This window comes from Empidonax traillii, unplaced genomic scaffold, assembly GCF_003031625.1.
Source record: "Empidonax traillii isolate 1590-97213 ecotype Southwest subspecies unplaced genomic scaffold, ASM303162v1 scaffold1346:size125991, whole genome shotgun sequence".
Taxonomy (NCBI): Eukaryota; Metazoa; Chordata; class Aves; order Passeriformes; family Tyrannidae; genus Empidonax; species Empidonax traillii.
The window spans coordinates 8,630-28,343 of NW_020956539.1; the positions used below are offsets into that span (position 1 = coordinate 8,630).

The 19,714-nt window shown below is 40.8% G+C and overlaps 1 protein-coding gene across 2 annotated transcripts in view; it reads left to right on the top strand.

The window, feature by feature from the left end:
- Positions 1–355: 355 nt before the first annotated feature.
- The window catches only part of PITRM1 (pitrilysin metallopeptidase 1), a 28,127-nt gene continuing 8,768 nt past the window's right edge, over positions 356–19,714 (top strand). The window contains exons 1-17 of one of the 2 annotated variants that reach the window (XM_027906722.1): positions 356–443; positions 636–738; positions 1,549–1,655; positions 2,224–2,375; positions 2,820–2,934; positions 3,032–3,128; positions 3,511–3,671; positions 4,915–5,041; positions 5,764–5,852; positions 6,396–6,524; positions 8,289–8,402; positions 8,816–8,912; positions 13,213–13,347; positions 15,273–15,411; positions 16,832–16,948; positions 18,058–18,190; positions 18,878–18,998. In XM_027906722.1, coding sequence (XP_027762523.1) covers positions 406–443; positions 636–738; positions 1,549–1,655; positions 2,224–2,375; positions 2,820–2,934; positions 3,032–3,128; positions 3,511–3,671; positions 4,915–5,041; positions 5,764–5,852; positions 6,396–6,524; positions 8,289–8,402; positions 8,816–8,912; positions 13,213–13,347; positions 15,273–15,411; positions 16,832–16,948; positions 18,058–18,190; positions 18,878–18,998 — 1,974 coding nt within the window. In that variant the 5' untranslated portion in view covers positions 356–405. Of the gene's footprint in view, positions 444–635; positions 739–1,548; positions 1,656–2,223; positions 2,376–2,819; positions 2,935–3,031; positions 3,129–3,510; positions 3,672–4,914; positions 5,042–5,763; positions 5,853–6,395; positions 6,525–8,288; positions 8,403–8,815; positions 8,913–13,212; positions 13,348–15,272; positions 15,412–16,831; positions 16,949–18,057; positions 18,191–18,877; positions 18,999–19,714 lie in introns of those variants that run through there. The other variant, XM_027906723.1, reaches the window with a different exon arrangement.

A 19,714-nucleotide genomic window follows, 5' to 3' on the forward strand; every position in this document is an offset into this window, starting at 1 on the left:
GGAACACACTGATCTTGGGTATTTTGCCGTTTTGTTTGTTTTGTTTTGATTTGGAAAAGCAAACAACACTCTAAGCTCAAAGGTCTCTCACAACCAACGGCGCTTTCGATTTTCCTGAGAACTTACTCAACAAGGCAAAGACGTTTCCAAGAGATTATTCCTCCCACCCGAGACCAATCCTCACCAAAATGTCAAATACACCCCTAAAAACCGCCCCCCCGGGGCCCCACCGTGCCGGTCCGGCGAGGAGCCGGCGCGGCCCCGCCCGGGCAGGGCGGGCGGAGCTCCCGGGGCCGCCAATGCGGGCGGGGCGGCCGCGCCTGCGCCGGTCCCGGCCGGGCTGACCTGAGCTGAGCTGGGCTGTGCAGGGCTGTGCGGCCCGGCCTGCCGCCGATCCCCGCAGCCATGTGGAGCCGCTACCGGGGGCTGCTGGGCCGCGGCCGGTGAGGGAGCGGGGGCCGAGGGGGCCCCGTGCTCGGTGCCCCGCGGGGAACACCCGCCCTGCGCTGCCCCGGGCCCCGCTCGGCCCCAGCACGGGCAGCGCCTCGCCGGAGGCCGGCGGGACCCCGGGCGGGAGGGACGGTGCCTCCCGCGGCCGTAGCGCCGTTTGTTTAAAGGGAATTGTGTTGTTTCAGGTGCCTGAGTCGGAAGTCGTGGAGGTGGAAGAGCGTTCCCGCGAACGAGAGGGCGCTGGAGTACAGGGTGGGCGAGCACATCCACGGGTTCACGGTGAAGCAGGTGAGCGTCGCCCGCCGCTTGCCTTTCCCCTGTGCCTGTGAACAGCAGCTTTCCCGTGGTTGGGAGGCACCTGCGTGGGGCCACTGCACACTGAGGACTTATAAGGGTGTTTTGGGCGATCAGTCAGAAAAATGATGCAGGAGTTATTTGTAGTTACCTCTCTGCAGTCAAATTCTGTAGGTGCCATTAACACATGTTCCTATAGGGAGATAATTCTAGAGCAGATAGTGCACCCCGGGAGTTTGTGTGTCTGCTGCAGAAGTGACCTTTCGGTGTGGCCTCCTAAAAGTCCTGCCTGATGGCTGAACTTTACTGTGTACTGTTTTATGAAACACATTCAAGCAATACTCTGTCTTTTACTTTTAACACCTTTGCTGAGAGCCTGTGAGGGAAAAAATAATATGTTGAATTTCTTTTCACTTTTTTGAAGAAAAAAGCAGAAAGTTAAGGTTATTTTTAGAAGCAATTGCTAGTGACAGACCTATTGGTAGAACAAGGTTCCTTGGTTTTTCTTTTACTGCCCTAACCACTGGCATTTAATTAGATGCATTTTCTTTGTATTTCTAATTGAATTTCTTTCTATACCATAAGACTATGGTTCTTTGCTTGTAGTTTACTTTCATTGGGTTATTAATTTTATTTTCCATTTGCATAATTCCTTTTTCCCATCAAATCATAGGAACAAATATTTAATTCTCTATAAGATAGTAATATGTACAGGATCAACAAACTGAACATTCCTATGTCATCCATGATCTATTTGAACCAGTTTCAGTCCTACTACCCTACAGATGTTTTGTTCCAATGCAGGTGACAGCTGTTCCTGAGCTGTTCCTGACTGCAGTGAAGCTTACTCATGATGGTACAGGAGCCAAGTATTTACATGTGGCTCGGGAGGACTCCAATAATCTGTTCAGGTAAAACATTATTATATGTATAACACGTTCAATCTCAGCATCACCCTGTGGTTTTTGAATTGTAATCTAGCTTTGTGACTGGATTTTTCTGTAAAAACAGAGGGTAGTACTTCCTATGTGGATCTCCTTAGAGTTTTTCAGATTGGAACAGATGTCATGAAGTCTGTTGTTCTGTCTTCTGCTCTTAATTCAGATGCAGTTCCTCAGACATTTATGCAGGTGGGCCTTGAAAATTTCCAAAGGCAGAGATATGCAACCATAGCCTTCCACGAAGTTTCGTTTGTTTTTTTTTTTTTCTGAGCCTTTTGGGTAAAAAGAAATCTGTTTACTCATGTGCTAAGAGCTTCTGTACTACCTCCCGGAATAGAAGTGCAGAGGTTGTACACCCTCTGAAAGAGGTGGCTGAGCGCTCAAGAGTCTGAAGAACCCAATAACTCTGCATCCTGGTGTGTGTCACATTAGCTATCAGCCAGTGATGATTTTCCCATAGATCACAGCTGTAGGTAGGAGTCAGGTGGGCTTCTCTTCACAAATGAGTGCATTCCTGACTGTGCTCTCTGTCTTGCAGTATACAATTCCGAACCACTCCCATGGACAGCACTGGGGTCCCACATATTCTCGAGCACACGGTGTTATGTGGTTCTCAGAAGTATCCTTGCAGAGATCCGTTCTTTAAAATGTTAAACAGGTCACTGTCCACTTTTATGAATGCATTCACAGGTAAGCCAAAAGTAAGTAATACCACTTAAAATGCATGAGGTTTTATTGCAGTACAGCTGTCTGTTGGCTCTCCTTAATTTCACTTTGGGGAGCCATTTTTATTAGGTGTGAATGTTGTGAGTGAGATGTTAAAAAGCTAACAAGGCAAGACAACAAAATAGATCTTGTTCATTTGGCAGTAACAAAGTCCCAGTAGAGCTGGAGCTTTATAGTATACAACAATACATTTAATTCTTTATATGTATATATGGCTAAAGCAAAGCTCTTGTGGTAAAACAGCTGCAGTTTTAAAAGTCCATGTATTCCTCAGCAAAAAGACATGTCATATAGTAAGTTTCTTCTCTTCCAGTTATTTATATGGATGCAAAGTTAAAAATAAATGATGGCAAAATGCACCTTAGACATTCCAAAATGCTGATCTTTTTATGATCTTTTTATATGCAGCTAGTGATTACACACTCTATCCATTTTCAACACAAAATCCCAAGGACTTTCAGAATCTCCTGTCTGTGTACTTGGATGCAGCATTCTTTCCATGTCTACGGCAATTAGATTTCTGGTAAGACAACTTGAGACTGAACATAAGGTGCAAACCTTAAAGTGAAAAAATCAACAAAACCTTCAAACTCCCAACATTTCTGTTATTAATTTTTCAGGCAAGAAGGTTGGAGGTTAGAGCATGAGAACCCAGCTGATCCTCAGACACCTCTAGTCTTCAAAGGAGTTGTTTTTAATGAAATGAAAGGGGCATTTGTAAGTTTTGTGAATGTTTGGTTTAAAATCTCACACATGGTGCATTATTGCACCAGAGATTCTCATTCCTTTTGAAAAGTCTGTTGCATCTGTTATATAGGTACGAGTGGTTTTTTTTGTTTGTTATTTTGGGGGTTTTTTTAAGTTAGCCTGTCAAAGGTTTTTTTACATATAAAAGAGCTCTAGTGTATTTTATTGTAGAATTTTATCTTAAATTCACACAACATTTTAATAAAGTATGTGGGACTGCAGAACTAAATGCTTGTATGTGAGGAGGGGGTTCTTGAGTAAGTTGGAACTCTGAGGTCTTATTATTGAACACCTTTTATCTTTAAAATGTGTTTTGATGACTTTCACTGAAATATGGTGTTTTCCTCTTAAGACAGATAATGAGAGGATATTTGCCCAGCACATGCAGAACAAAATTCTTCCTGATCACACTTATGGTGTAGTATCTGGTGGAGATCCGTTATGTATTCCCGATCTTACATGGGAGCAGCTTAAACAGTTCCATGCCACACATTATCATCCAAGCAATTCCAGGTATCTGAAACTGGGAAGTAGTGATTTAGCACTTTGTCCATTTTTTTATGAGGGTAAGACCACCAGTACAGTGTTTCCATCCACATGACCAGCAACACAGATAACCTGTGCCCTACAGCAGTACTGAAGAAAGGAATTTTTTATAGGAGGAGCAGTGACGGTATATTTGAGTCAGGAAAGGGAGATGGCTAATTTTCAAGGTTGTTTCTGTCAGCTTGATGGTGAGGATTTGTTTTGGGGGTTTTTGTTTACAGATGTTTCACCTTGAACTCACATGGGCTGGGGGGATAGGGAGCACACTAATATGTATTTAGCAATAATAGTAAAAACAGGTAGTATAGATGAATCTAAGAGTTCCTATCCTCTTTGAAGTCAACACAGATTAAGTTAAAAGTTACAAATTAATAGCTGTTAATTTGCTCCCAGATCACATATTACTGTAGTGGTTTCTAAATAATGGATCTTTATTTGAGTCAGACACTAATTTGGTTGCTGCTAATAAGGTATTTAAGCTGAAAGTCAATTTGAAAGTTATATGGAGAGAAGTAATTGTTTCTTCTGTACTAATTTTATGCTCAATCTGTTACTCTGATTAATTCACTTAAGGAACATCAGCTTGTGTTGTGACAGTGAATGTACCAAATGTTGTTTTTCTCGTCATCCTAAGTATTCTGCTGTACCTGTGTTTAGATTTTTTTAGCTGAGGGGTAAAATTTACCTGAGACATGCCTCATGATTATAGAGTTCCCTGGAAGTCTTGTAGGTATGGGAATTGTAGGTCTTGTAGGTTCAATAGACTAACCCAAGGAACCCAACTGTGTTTTATAGATCATAGGCATAGATAATTGTATTTTATATTTTATGTGTGAGGACTGTAAGAATTTTGTCTTTTGAAACTTGGGAGCACTGGGTTTCTGGCTTCAGTTACTAATATTTTTTCTTGGATCTTTGTATGTTGCTGCAATAGAATAAATTTAAAAATATAACCACTGAACATAAGAAAAGTCATAATGCATTTTGAAGCCTCCAAAGCATAAAACCAGCTGAAAATTGTGGAATTTTACAAGGAGGTCTATGATTTTTACGTATGTTCCAAATTGGTGGGTCTTTAACTTTGAAACATTGTTTGTAAGGCCCCTCTCTAGATGTAAATGAATTATTGGAAAACATATGACATTCAGAATATATTCTAAATACCATGTGAAATCTGATGCTTAATCCCAGTCTCTTACTTGAAATGCAGGTTTTTCACTTATGGTAATTTTCCACTGGAGCAACATTTGAAGCAAATACATGAGGAAGCATTGGTAAAATTTGAAAGAATTGAATCAAAAACTGACATCCCGAAACAGAAGCTCTGGGAAAAACCTGTAAGTAAAAAAATCAAACCAAACCAATCAACCAAACCCTAAACAAACAAAAACCCCTCAAACAAAACAAATACCCACAAACAATTAAACAAAAAGAAACTGTATACATCCAGTGTTGGAAACTGAATATAGCAGGTTAATGTTTTAGCCCAACCTACTGGAGTTAGTCTTTTCTTTAGAACTATGTAAACAAGCTGAAGTATTTTTATCTTTGATTGCAGTGGGGGCAGACTTTGTTTATTTTGAGTTTCAGTAATGTAATGATTGCATACAGTTGTTTATTGTTTCCAGTTTGCAAGCCCCTCGTCATTTGAAGCACTGGTGCTACTGATAGAAATATTGATACTTAGTGTCAGGAAATACTCCTTCTAATGGTACCCAACCCTCCAGATACTGGTGTCAAAAATATTTTTTCCATTCTCTCCTTCCCATCTCCTCCTTTTCCTCCTTGGCTTGTCCAGAAAGTTTTACCATTTTTTTTTGAAACCCAGAATGTTAATTATGGCCAGTTTCTTCAACCTCTTCGTTATTGTCCACTTTTAAAAATTGAGATACCACTCACATTTTTAAGGATATCCCGTGTTTGTGTATTTGCTTACTCATGAGTATCTATAAAAACATTTTAAATCTTTAGAAACAAGATGCTATGAAGATACAAGCAGTCACTTTTTGTTTGTAACTTCTGCTCTTGTTTACTCTGTATCATTTATTTTACTTTACAGAGAGAACACAGTGTAACATGTGGCTTAGACTCATTTGCTGCTGATCCTTCCAAGCAGACAACTGTCAGTGTCAGCTACTTGTTGACAGAGTAAGTATATAAAAATGAAATTCTGAATCAAAGGCTCATTTTGGGACTTTAAGCAAGATGCAGGCATACTTCATGTCCCCTGTCCCCTTGATAAATGTCATCTTTAAGGGTAGAAATGCCGTAGGAAAATCAGACAAGTCCTGCTTTAGTGAATGGAAGTTTAATTGCTAAGCAGAATTTGTCTTTAGCAGATAGACATAAGGAAAATCAGGCGTTTTACGCAAAATTCAGTGTAGTGAGACATTTGATAACAGTGTCTTCCTTTTAATTTCCTGCCATTTGCAGGCTTTTCTGTATGGCCTACTAATAACTTATCTCCCCTTGCAGCCCAGTTTAGCTTGCTTTACTGATAGTTACAACAAGTGAGAGACACAGAGCTCTCTTAGTTCCCTAAAGTCTGGAGCAGTGTTCATAACTGACAATTATTTCTCCCTGGCTCCCACTACATTGTTTTGTAAAAGTAATTCTGAAATGACCTTGGTGATGCTGGGTGTCACACATTTGTAACTTGGTGGTTTTTAAGAACTGTTAATTTTTCTTCAGTATTACAGACACTTTTGAAACATTCACATTAAGCCTGCTGTCTTCACTGTTGGTTGATGGGCCGAATTCTCCTTTTTACAAAGCCTTAATTGAGTCTGGTGTTGGTACAGATTTTTCTCCTGATGTTGGGTAAGTGTTACGCTTTACATTTCTTCGCTATAAACAGTATAGAAAAGTTAAAAAACGGTACTAAGTTGGGAGAACTCTTCTCATGCAGGCAGTTTATATGAGAATAGTCTTATTTTAAAATTAAAACTTACTAAGAGTTTCTTTTGGTAAACTGTAAACCGTTCTCAAGTGTAATTTTTAGCTCATCAAATAATTTGATAGACGTTAAGTTAGTTCAAACAAAGTTGTATTGTTTAAAGCTTATGACCAACAAAAATGGATAGATGTTGTAAAACATGATACACCTTCAGTGCCCTAATTCACTTACATTTTTCATCTTGGACATTTAGTGTTACTCAAAAGAGTTTGGTAGCTCTTCTCTGTACCGTGTTGCCTTTTTTGCTGTAATTCTGTGATCTAGTAGGTAGATCTGTCAGAAATTTGCCCTTGTGCAATTAGGTGTCATCAACTTGCCATCACCTCAGTACAAACGGGTATTTGAGCCATCTCTTACTCAAACTAGCTCCTGCAGCCTGTCCTCTGAGTGGCTTTGTGCTGCAGCCTGAGGGTGGGTGGATTGTCTTCACTGAACCACAGGCCCAGCTGCTTGTCGTATTTTGCCTTTATTGTCCGCACAAAGTACTTTCCAGGCGTGATTCATCTGACTGATTTTTAGACTTGAGGATGACAAAAATCATGCCTCAGTGCACTGACTGTCTCAGGTGTTTGAGTGGGAAACCTTACTATGCTCATCTGTGATTTTAATGTCTTACTCTGCCTGGCTTGACCAGTCTCTGTGTGAAGTCATTGGCTTCCTACAAATCCTGTGTCATGCATGCCAGTGCCGTGCAGACATCTTAATATTCCAGAGCATGGCAGTAGAAATCCATCCTTAGACACTGAAATGTAGTGACTGGTTTGTATTTTTGGTTAGCTGAGGCTTTTCCAGGTCGGCTCTGACACAGGATTGAACTATGCAGTGAGCTGGCTTTAATTTACCTTAGTGACTGTGCCGATGAATCAATTTGCAAGAATAAGTTTGGGTCCAGAGATCAGTACTGTAGAATGTAATGCCTGAGCCTACCACTGAATTCCTGTACTTTTTGGACATGGAATAGTGCTTGTGTACGAGCTGATGAGCACCTGTTGCATTTTGTGTACTGGCTTTGGTTTGAACTGTTTGGCGTTCCATATTCCTGTAAGTGCTGATTTGTCTCTGTAAAGATGAACTTTTATGAGTAACCCTGCCTGACAACTTGGGGCAAGATTATCTTTACTGTTGTGATCTTTTTTTTTTTTTTTTTTAATACTGTTGATAATAATGGCAGCAAACATGGAAAACTTCACTTAGACCAATTACTTTCCAAACTCTGCTTTAAAAGTACCATTCCACTCACCTGCCTAAGTAGAATGTATGTGTTTGGTAATATATGCAGATAAAGTTTTCACCTCAAAAAGCAAGACTTCTTTCCCTGAAAGAAGTTACAAATGAACGGGAAGATTAACAGCAAATACCAGCTTTTCTTTTGTAACTTTTTTTTTCTCTAATACCATATGCCGTATGTTTTCTTAACAGTGGCTACTACTACTGAAATTGAACAAAAAAATGCTTTTAAGTTCCATTTCTTGCCTCTTTGGTAATTATTTTTCATTCTATTTAGCTTTAAAATCTTGTATGTGTGTGTATGGAGAAATGATGGGTGTTTTTTCTCCTCCTGCTTTTGTTGGCAGATCTAACACTTAAATTCTAGTACTTGCCACTGAGTTGGATATGTTTTATTCTAGGTTTAATGGCTCAACAAGAGAAACTTATTTCAGTGTGGGTCTACAGGGTATTGCTGAAAGAGATATTGATACTGTGAAACAGATAATTACTAGAACAGTCGATGAAGTTATTGCGTGAGTAATGCCTAATTTTTGAAAATACTGTTAGTTCTTAGTCTTTTAGGTATTAATATAATAATATGTAGGAATAAAATAACATATATATAATAACATACCTTAAAAATTTAGTTAAATTACAAAAAGATGTCAAAGAACCAGTAATATTGTTCAATACTCTTAAAACTTGTATCTGCTACCTCCTCTATTGTAGCTTTTTTTCATCAGCGTAATCTTCAGGAGTTTAATGATATTAGTGCAGTTTCACTAAATGACACAACATATTAATATTATACCAATTTTAATTCAGTGTGGAAGACATTATGTTGTAATGCTTCCTTTGTCGATAATATAATTCATTTTCATAACTTCATTTAAAGTGATTAGTGTTAATGGATATGATTTCCTTTTCTCATCACCCCTTCCCAAAGGAAAGGATTTGAGGAAGATAGGATTGAAGCTCTACTTCACAAAATTGAAATCCAGCTGAAGCATCAGTCTACGAGTTTTGGACTTGCCCTGACGTCTGTAAGTCTGTGTGTTTTTTTTAAGAAGAGAAATCTCTACTGCCTATATCTTTATAAAATATGGGATCATTTTGTAGGCTCTTGGTGTGTAAAGCTTTCTACTTAGGGGCTTTTCCTTTGTCAATCTCGTGTTCATCTCTTTTTTCAGTAGCCGTCAAACTACCTCTGGACTCCTCACTGTATGACTTAACTGGGCAGTGAGCCTGTTGTCTCTGCCTGAATAGTAGCTTTGATTGCAGTAGCACTAATTACTTCTGTGAGGGGCATGCCATACTGGCTCTGGGAACTGTATGTTTTGGCTGCATGCCTTGTGTGTTTTTAAAAGCCAAATAGAAGGACTGTATTTTTCTATGGAATTTAGGATTGTGCTGCTATAATTTAATTTCAAGATTCACAAGTGAAAATGTACACTAATTCAATTCCTGGCCTCAAATTTTGATACCAAAACTACTATGAAAAACGTGTTCCACAGCAGAATGTGTTGTCTATAAGAAGTCCTCTACTCATCCTATAATTAGGAATGAGTTAGCTGCAGTATTTGCAGTCAGTGGGTCTCCTTCAGCCACTCATTCTCTAGTGTCCTCTCTTTTGTTCTGCTCTTGCAACACCTTCAGTTGCTTGATGGCTCTTTGCTTTCTGTCTCTTAAGTGATGTATATTCTTCAGCATGAGCAGGAGTTCACTCCTTTGGCATGTACAGTTATGTAAAGAAGTGGAGCCCCAGATTAACATGAAACCTGTAAATGGGAGGGTACAACCAAAAACTGTTTAAAATCAGGTGTCCGTGCAGCCAGGTAGACACATTGTGGATACTTAAGTGCTTGTCATGTTTCACAGTAAGATCTGTAAAATGTACTTGACTTTGGTAGCCAGTACTTTGTAGCATGTCTTCAGATGGTGGGAGTGATTCTGTCTGATGAAATATTTATGCATATACTTATCTTTTAACATTTTTAAGTCTTGAAGTTGATTCAGCTCTTAGCCCCTAATTTTAGAACAGAAAGCTCTTAAAATTCCTTGCTTTTAAAGACCAGTCTTGCAGCATTTAGTGTTGGTACTTCATAGAGGAGGGTTATATTTCACTTTGTTTCTCTGAGGTCATGTTTTAGAAGTTGACTCTGAAGAGGGCCTGAAAGGGACTTAGTTATAACTAAACTGATCATAGAATCATAGAATGGTTTGGGTTGGAAGGGACCTGTAAAGACCATCCAGTTCCAACCTCCCTGCTGTGAGCAGGGCCATCATTCACTAGATCCAGTTACTCAAAGCCCCCTTCAAACGTGGCCTTGGACACTTCCGGCAGTGGGGCATCCACAGCTTCTGTGGACAATGCGTTCCACTGTCTCACCACCCTCACAGTAAAGAATTTCTTCTTCATGCTCAATCTAAATCTGTCCTCTTTCAGTTTAAAACCATTGCCCCTTGTCCTGTCAGGAAAGGTGACAGGACACCAAAAGCCTCATCTTCTCCAGGCTGAACAACCTTAAGTCTGTCAGTCTTCTTTGTAGCAGAGGTGTTCCAGCCCTCTGATAATTTTTGAGTCCCTTCTCTGGAATTACTCTAACAGATCAGTGTCTATCTTGTCCTGCAGGCGCCAGAGCTGGATGTAGTATTTCAGAAGGGGGAGCCCCTGGTGGTCTAGAGGGTAAAAGCGCTGCACTGTCACCGCAGAGCCCCGGGTTCGATTCCCGGTCAGGGCCACTCCCCGGGCAGATGGAGCTCGTTAGCCCTGTAAGGCAATCCATCTACGTCCTGAGGACCTCGCTGCCACCGTCCAAGCTCGCTTGGCCCCGGCAGATGAACCTCAAGATTAAAGGGTGGGCTCAGTTCTGCGCACACTGTGTCTCACCTAAAAAATCCAATGCGCAGGCTGGAAGGTGTAAAGACCTTCCCCGGTTCTTCGTTCGCGAAGACTGGCCATTACTGTTTCAGAAGGGGTGTATGGAAGTGGAGAGGCAGAATCACCTCCCTCAGGCTACTGGTCACACTACTTGTGATGCAGCCCAGGGTATTATTGGTTGTCTGGGCTGTGAGCACACACTCTGGTCTTATTCACAGTTCTCATCTGCCAGTATCCTCAAGCCATTCTCTGCAGGTCTGCTTTCAAACCATTCATCATCCAGTGTGTACTGATTACTGGTCATTGCTCCAGTCCAGGTGCAGGACCTTGCACTTGTTGAACTTGATGTGGCTGACGTGGGTCCTCACCTCAAGCCTGTCGAGGTCCCTCTGGATGGCATTCCGTCCCTCCAGCGTGTTGACTGCTCCACACAGCTTAGGGTCATCTGCAAACCTGCTGAGCGTGCACTCAGTGCCACTGGCTGTATATCATTAATAAAGGTGTTGAATAGTATCAGAACCAACACAGACCCCTGAGGAACACACAACACTTGGTACTGATCTCCCTTTGGATGTTGAGCATTGGAGTGCAACTGCTTGCATGTGGCCACCCAGCTGATTAGTCCATCCACTGAATAGTCCACCCATCAAACTTGTATCTCTCCAATCTAGCAATGGGACTGTCAGAGGTATTGGGAAAGCCAAGATAGGTGACATCAGTTCAGGAAAAAGCTCTTCAGAGTGAGGGTGGTAAGCACTGAAACAAGCTCTCCAAGTGTACTGGTTTTGGCTGGGGAGTTAAATCTCTTCCCACTAGCTCGTATGGGGCTGTATTTTGGGTTTGTGCTGAATACTGCTGATGACACAGGGATGTTTTCATTGCTACTGACGTAGTGTCCAGGCCTTCTCTGCTTCTCATCCCACCCCACCACCAGTCTGTTAATGGGCAAGGAGCTGGGGGGGGGACACAGCTGGGACAGCTGCCCCCATGTCCCACAGGGATGTCCCACACCATGTGACACCAAACTCAGCAACATCATCTTGGAAAAGAAGGAAAAATGAGGGCACGTTCGGAGTGATGCATTTTGTCTTTCCAAGTCCACCATTACATGTGATGGAGCCTGTCCTGGAGAAGGCAGACAAGCTGCCTGCCCAGAGGAAGCAAGGAATGAATGCTTTCTTTTGCTCTGTTCACGCACAGCTTTTGCTGTTCCCATTAAACTGTTTATCTCAACCCACAGGTGTCCTCACTTTCACCCTTCTGATCCCCCCCCCCAACATCCTGCTGTGCTGGCAGCGAGTGAGTGGCTGAGTGAGCCTGAGCTGCCAGCCAGGGATAAGCTGTGACATCAAGGGAGTGGTCAATGCCCCAAGCCTCTCCATGCTCAAAAACCATCTGGGCAATGCTCTTAGATATGTGGTTAAACTTTAAGGTTGCCTACTGGGAACCAGCACTGAATTGTTGTAATGACCCTACAGAAGCCTCCAATAGAGTGACTATTTTTATTTCAAGAGAACTAACTCAAGCATATTCTAAAAGAATACTATTCTTTAAATCATATTAGGGAGTTTCCACAGAACAGAGAAAAAGAGTTATTACTGAAAAAGGCTGAAGGCTTCCGATACCTGCTTGTAATTAAACAAGTAAGAGAAGGTAGTTTTGACAATTACAATGGATTTGTTCTCTATGTGCTTTTAGTAAGGGTGCTTTTTTTTTTTTTCATGTGTCTTGGGGTTTTTGTGGTTTCCTTTTTTTTTTTTTTTTTTTTTTTTTTTTTTTTTTTTTTTGTTATTTTCCATTCATGCAGAGTAGAAATACAGAAGCTTTTGGTATTTTGCCCTGTGGTGTATTTGAAGAACTTTCAATAGCAACTCAAGCAAACTTAATAGTCTCAAATTATAAAATAAAACCAGAATAAAAAACTTTCGAAAGAAATATCCTCGGGGCGTTTCTGATTATTTAGTATCTTCTTCCTCCAGAATCCCATCTGTTTTACATATTTGAGTTCCCTTATTATAAATAATTTCATCTGAGGGATTCCATAAATGGATAGACTGTAATATATACGTACTACTTTGTCTCTACCACCTGTTTCTGTTTTCCTGCTTTCTTGAGCTGAAAAGTTAAATTTATTTTAAATGTGAGGGAGGAAAGAATACTACAATTTATTTTCAGAATACAGATATACACACCTTTGCAAAAAAAAAGTAATGATTAAAAAGTGGGTTTGTGTGATAAAATTAGAGGCAAGAATAGAGAGAACAGGAGACAGATGATGATGGAACAGTCCCTTAATATGAACAAAGATTTCAGCTCTTTTTTTCCCCTCTCCCAATACGTTAGAACTACTTGCTATATGTCTGCTATTCAAATATAAATGATAAAGTGGTTTTGGAACACAGGGGCTGTCAGAGAAATGCAGATGGATTGTCCTGCTTATCTAATTATTCTTTACAATTCAGCATATAGCCTCTTGCTGGAATCAAGATGGGGATCCAGTGGAGCTTCTGAAGATTGCAGATCAAGTCTCTCGGTTCAGGCAGTGTCTTAAAGAAAATCCCACATTTCTTCAGGAGAAAGTTAAAACATATTTTAAGGTAGGCAAAGTTACAGAAAGTTATCTTCAGTATTAATTTTTAAATCAGAATTTTGTATTTAAAATTAAACTGAAGGCTGTTTTTTTATCACCATATTGCCTATTTCTAGGTGTAAATTGAACAGCAACACTTTTGAATGAAGCATGTTAATTTCAAATGGTTGAAGGGAAAGCTTTCCAAAATGGAAAAAATGTTACCTGGTTGGACATTTGGAGCCACACTTAATAGAACACTGATAAAATGCTAATGTTTTACCAAACTGTGATGCCTGATGCTACAGAAGGGCACATGGGTGTTTCCTGCTGAGAAGTTCAGAGAACTTCAGGCCTGGTTATATGTTCCTTAATATTGACATAGCAGTGTGTGTCTTTTTCCATTAAAAATCTTTGATTACAAATAAAATTGTTTTAGTGCTCCTCATGTTAATTGAACTGCTGTCTGAATTTTGCTGTCAGTGCCAATTACTTTCTGCTCTTTTTCTTGTTTTCCTGTCCATATGTTCTCCTAGAGTTCCTGCAGAAATAAAATCAGTAAAGGCATTACAAGACTGAATAGTTCTAAAGCCTGAATTAGCTAATGCCAGAAATGAAAAAAATTCAGTGATAGTAATGAAAATGTGGTTTGTTTTTGTTTTGTTGTAGTTGTGGGAGGTTTTGTTGTTTGTTTTGATTTTTGTTTTGTGGGTTTGTTTGCAATTTTTTTTCCCCTAGTCAACTAGTTTAAATTGTTTTGAAAGACCAGATGTGTTAAGTAATCTGATTGGAGTAAATGTTGGCTCTCATATACTTAGAGGCAACAAGAGACAGTGGCCTCAGTTGAAATCAGTTTTCCTCAAGGCAGTGTTAGTGTCTGGAGGCAGTAGGGAGCTGTTAAATTTTGGCTTTTGTAGAGAAGAAACACAGGTGCAGTATTTTTGTGAATGTCCTTTACAGTTCTGCTGAGGAGTCTGAGGCAAAAACACAACACGGTAGGAAATAATGAGAATATTTGGATATTCTTCTGTTGGAAGATTTTGCATTGTTCTGCCTCGTACCAGGAAGGTAATAAAGCAGACAGGGAGTAAGGGAGAGAATGCCATTCCTCCTGTCCATTTTATTATAGCTGGGTAATTTTGCATTTCCCTCTTCATACTCAATTGAGTTTCCATGGTCTTTCCACACAGGCATGGGGGAGATAAAGAACAGAATCCGATTACTTTGTCCCAAATTATTGGCAGTGTCTGTCAGTGACAGATGTTGCTGTTTGACTCCTGCATTGAAATGGGCAGTTTTTGAGGTCACGGTGTTTTGACTGGCCTCCCAGTATTATGGCAAATGGAAGCTGCTTGAGTAATTTTGTTGTTAGAATCCCACAGTCTGGTATAACCGAAGAAGAATTCAGCAGCAGTTGAGACACTTGCATTATGCCTGGAGTTCTGTGGCAGCAAGGCTGACGTAAAGCATTTCCGAGCAGGATAAGACATGCACATTTTACATCATATGGGATGTCTGTGCACTCAAGCTTGGGCAGGTTGAAGAAGATGTTTAATGCAACGCTCCTGCGTTTAATGAAATTCCCCATCTTAGAGTACTCTCCAGATAAAACTTGCAGCGTGCTGCTCTGTGGCATTATGGACAGTTGTTTAACCTTGATTTAATAGACTAATGAGCCCTGTGTGCCGTTGAGGGATTCTGAGTCTATGCTGAAATTTCACAGAAGGGTGTTCATGCTTGTTCTTGTGGTGAGTTGCCTCTGCTCCCCACCCGCACAGCAGATTGTTCTGGATGGAATAGAGTGTTCACACTGTGTGTGTGTGTGATACTTTTGATAACATGAAAGCCAAATGATTCACAGACTTTTTGTTTGCTGCTGATGAAGCAATAATCTGAGGCAAGGAAGCTGCCCTCAGAATTAATAATGCTTTGTTTTGGGATATATTTCTGCAGGATAATCCACACAGATTGACTCTGTCAATGAGTCCAGAGGAAGACTACCATGATAAACAAGCTAAAATGGAAGCAGAAAAACTGGAAAAAAAGGTCAATGCACTTTCTGAAGAAGAAAAAACCCAAATCTTTGAAAAAGGTTAACTTGCTTTTCATGTTTTTTTTTGTCTAACTGCTTAACCCCACATTTTTTTAGCCGATGTTCTGTAGAACGTCTTAAATTCTCAGTCACACTGCAGCATTTGCTCTGAAAGGGATGGGTTTTTTTGTTGGAAGTTTGTGTGTACATATTACAGGGCTGTGCAGTGCTTATACTACAGTGTATTGTTGGTACATTCCAGTAGTTTTAACACTCAAAAATAGAATGATCAATGTCTCTATTAGAGCAGAAGAAAGGAAATTATTTTAAAATATCAATCTGCTTGTTCTTTCCCATGTTAACTTGCACTTAATGGGAGATGAATTGACAGAATTCAGGTGATTCAGGTTGGAAGGGACCACAGAGATCCATCCTCCCTGCTTGAGCAAGGTCATCCCAGAGCACACGGCACAGGATTGTGTCCACGTTGTTCTGGAATATCTCCAGTGAGGGAAACTCCACAACCTCTCTGAGCAACCTGTTCCAGTGCACAATCACCCCCACAGTAAAGAAGTTCTTCCTTATATTCAGGAGGAACTTTCTGTAGATCAGTTTCTGCCTGTTGCCTCCTGTCCCATTGCCTGGCACCACTGAAAAGAGCCTGGCTCCATCCTCTTGACACCCTCCCTTCAGATACTTATGTACCATCATGTACCCTGAACCTGTTCATGAGCATGAGGTCTGTTCCACGCACCTATAAAACCTGTACTTTGTAATTTTATTTCTTACATTTCCTGCCTAACAAACCAACTATAAAAGTAATGTTGTGTTTAACTTCTTCTGGATAATAACTTAAACTTGGAAACTCTGGACAGTAATCTGATCTTGTGAAGGCAGTGATCTAGTCACAGAAATCCTCTGAGAATGTGGTGTTAATCTTCTGAAGCTTTGGTGCGAGACAGAGATAGGGGAGCACAAAATCAGAGGAGGCTTTCTACTTACAGAGATGAATTGGAGAGCGCTTAGCAACAGTGACCAGCTAGAATCTGAAAGGCTGAAATGTGAAATTTATCACAAGAAGTTACCTCCATCAGCGTTGTGACAGAGCACTTGAGTAAGAACTGGGCAGAATGGGTTAGAGAGAAGCTTCTTACCTGCTAGGTCTGGGTCAGCGTTCACAGAATTGGGTGACAGAGCAGACTGGCGGGTGTCTCTTCTTCAGGGATTAAATTACATGTTACTTTAAACATGATGTGGAGATGGGATTGGAAAGATAATTTACAAAGAGTATTCTGCTTGCTATTGTTGCCTGATAATCTGCAGAGTTTGTTTCAGTAAAATATTTGAAAGAATTGCAGGTAAAAGATTCCAAACTTCAGACTTCCATTCTTCTGATCTGCATCACCTCAGTAGGTTTTAGGCTTTGACATCACTTTCACTAAAAGCTGAGAATGACAAGCTGATTCTCTCCCCTTACTAGGTTTGGAATTAATTGCCCTTCAAAGCAAACCTCAGGACACCTCTTGTCTGCCAGCTTTAAAAGTGTCTGACATCGAGCCCAAAATCCCATACACTGTGCTGGAGACAACACTCACAGGTTGGTGTCACCACTATTTCGTGCTCAGAAGAGCAGCACTGTTGGGTTGTTACCTGCCTGCTTGCCCAGCTGTTGCTCCTTGCAAAGCAAAGGGGCTCACTTTGTTGTCCATAGTTATGGTCCTTTGCCTCCCACTCTGATCAGACAGATTGTGGTGGATCTGCAGTGTGGCCATGGCCTCTGAGGGGCAATGTGGGGCTGTTCTTGACTGGAACAGCCTCCTGCCCTTCCCAGGATCTGGTGGGAGTGCTCCTGATGCCAGCTCCTTGCTCTGGGTGTACTCCCCCGTTTCCCTGCAATCAGAGGAGTCTCTGGGTGGCACGTTCAGTGCTCTTGAGCAATCTTCTGGCTTTCCACAGACCTACCCAGGGTACAGCACTACTGGCAGCTGGCACATGGAGCCTTCCTTACTGCGCTCCCTCCCTGCCCGTTTTTACAGAATGTGGCGTGTGGGCACCGTGGGGAAAAATACAGAATTGTCATTCTGCATAACTTCAGTGAAAGTTTCTCCCTGCTTTGCCACTGGCTACACTATGGATTGATAAAAAATTGTTGATCTCAATTTTGTTCTGTTGGAATCTTGGAGGTAAATACTGTTGTGTAGTATATTTCTGACAGACACTTTCCTGCAAAAATGACCAGCAAGTGTCAAGACTGTATAATTTTGATGCTAAAAAAGACCTTGTTTTGCAAAAATTCTAATTTGTGTATTTAATATCTTAGCTTAACGAGAGTGTACAGTGCAGAAACCTGCTTTCCTCAGCTTTTGAGGTCATGGAGTCAAAAATAAGAGAGAAAAACTTCTTGGCTTGTTCAGAAACAAATTGCCTTTTTCTTTATTTGAATGCTGTCTCTAAAATATGACCTCTGTCTGCAGATTTCTCTCTTCAGATTGTCCAGATATCCATTACCTTACCTTGGACAGAAACAATAAAATCCTTCAGTCCAGTGTTTAGTATAATGTGCAAAATTAAAACAAGTGGTGGCTCTGCAATGCCAGCAGAAAATCATTCTTAATGGGAAATTCTTGTTAGAAATTGTTCGGCTTTTGTGTGTTTATAGTAGGAAGCTGTTGATGTCTTTGCTTTGGGATTTTTTTTTATCCCTAGCTGATGAAGTTCCTGTCCAGTACTGTGCTCAGCCCACCAACGGGGTGGTTTATTTCCGAGCTGTTTCCAGCTTGAACACACTTCCTGAGGAGCTCAAACCCTACGTGCCGCTCTTCTGCAACGTCATTACAAAGTGAGAGGCTTACTTCCTTAGAAGCTGAAGCAACAGGCTGTAATACAACTTGCCAAAATAATACTGCCTTTAATAATTTCAGCATCTGTTCTTACTGTAGAAATACAAAAAAGTTGGTTTCCTGCAGAAAGTGGTCTTCTCTCATCCCCAGAGAGCTGCCAACTCATTTTCCCTTTTCCATCACTCTCCGCATTGCCTTGTTGCCCAGCATCAACACAAGCATTCCCTGAACAGATTGGAAAATCCCTGTAAATGAAAAATAGCCTAGCAGAAATTAAAGTTTTCACTTGAATGGGCTTCTGGTCTGATTTCACCATGTGGTCACAGGAACAGTGACCCACAAGGGATGGAGGACCACAGAGCAGAACAAGTAACCTGTTCTGGGAGGAAAATGTTCTTTTTATTGATGATAACAGCTTATGTGATGTTATTAATGTAGTTCCATATGGAAGCCTGCACATAAAGCACACTTCTTAATACACCATTTTAAATTAACAGAGTGCTTTTGTTGAAAAGCTGGGTGTGAGGCTTTTGTAAGGCATGAAGTTTTATGTTTGCTTGATAATGCCCCAAATTGTTTAGTTGCTAAATTAGTATTGTCCTAAGCAGAGTACTTTGCAAATGCTGTATGGATTCCTTGTTTTGGCATACACTGAAAATGAAACAAAACTCTCTCATTTTTCACAGGATGGGATGTGGAGCCCTTGATTACAGGGAACAGGCCCAGCAAATAGAACTAAAAACAGGTGGGATGTCTGTCAGCCCACACATCATTCCAGATGATTCACACCTAGATGTGTATGAACAGGTAAATTAATCATAAACCTGCAGGTGTTACATTTGCAATAACAGCTGTTATTGTAGGTAAGGGTCAGTCAGGGCTTCCAGGTGGAGAGTCAGCTAATGTGCACTGAAAACTTGGAGTATAAAAGGACTTGTGCCTTTTTGTGTAAGGTATACATCAGACAATTACAGTAACAGTATTTTGTCTTAAGGGGAGCGCTTGATTTGGGTATCCCGTCTAAGGCAGTGCTTCAGTAGCATCTGCTGCCATGTTTTTGAGTGCTGCAAAACATTTTGGAAGCAGAGGGTAGAGGACAGAATGCTCTGGTGTTCTACATAGAGGTTGCTGTTAACATGTCAGTGTTTGCAGGATCCTTAGAGCCTATATTGGGTATAACAGTTCTAGCAGTATATCTTAAGATTCTTTCAATCTTGCTCGGGGTCTGCTTGTGGTCTGATCCCATGGGTCCTGGAGTTGAATTAGGGGGACTCCTTTGCAGGAAGGTGCACCCCAGAACAGTTTTACTTGTACTTTATGAAAAAAAAAAAAAAAAGTTTCTGAACTGCTGTTGACTGTTGAGAAGGAGGAATTGAGGAATTGCCAGGCTTGCTTTGTGAGAAGAACAGTCACATTTCATGTTTGCTCTAATTTAGTAGCACAGCCTGTATTAGAGTGATTTTGTGATGTTAGCATTAGGTTGGCATCATTACATCACTTTCATAAAATGTTATTGTGCATTT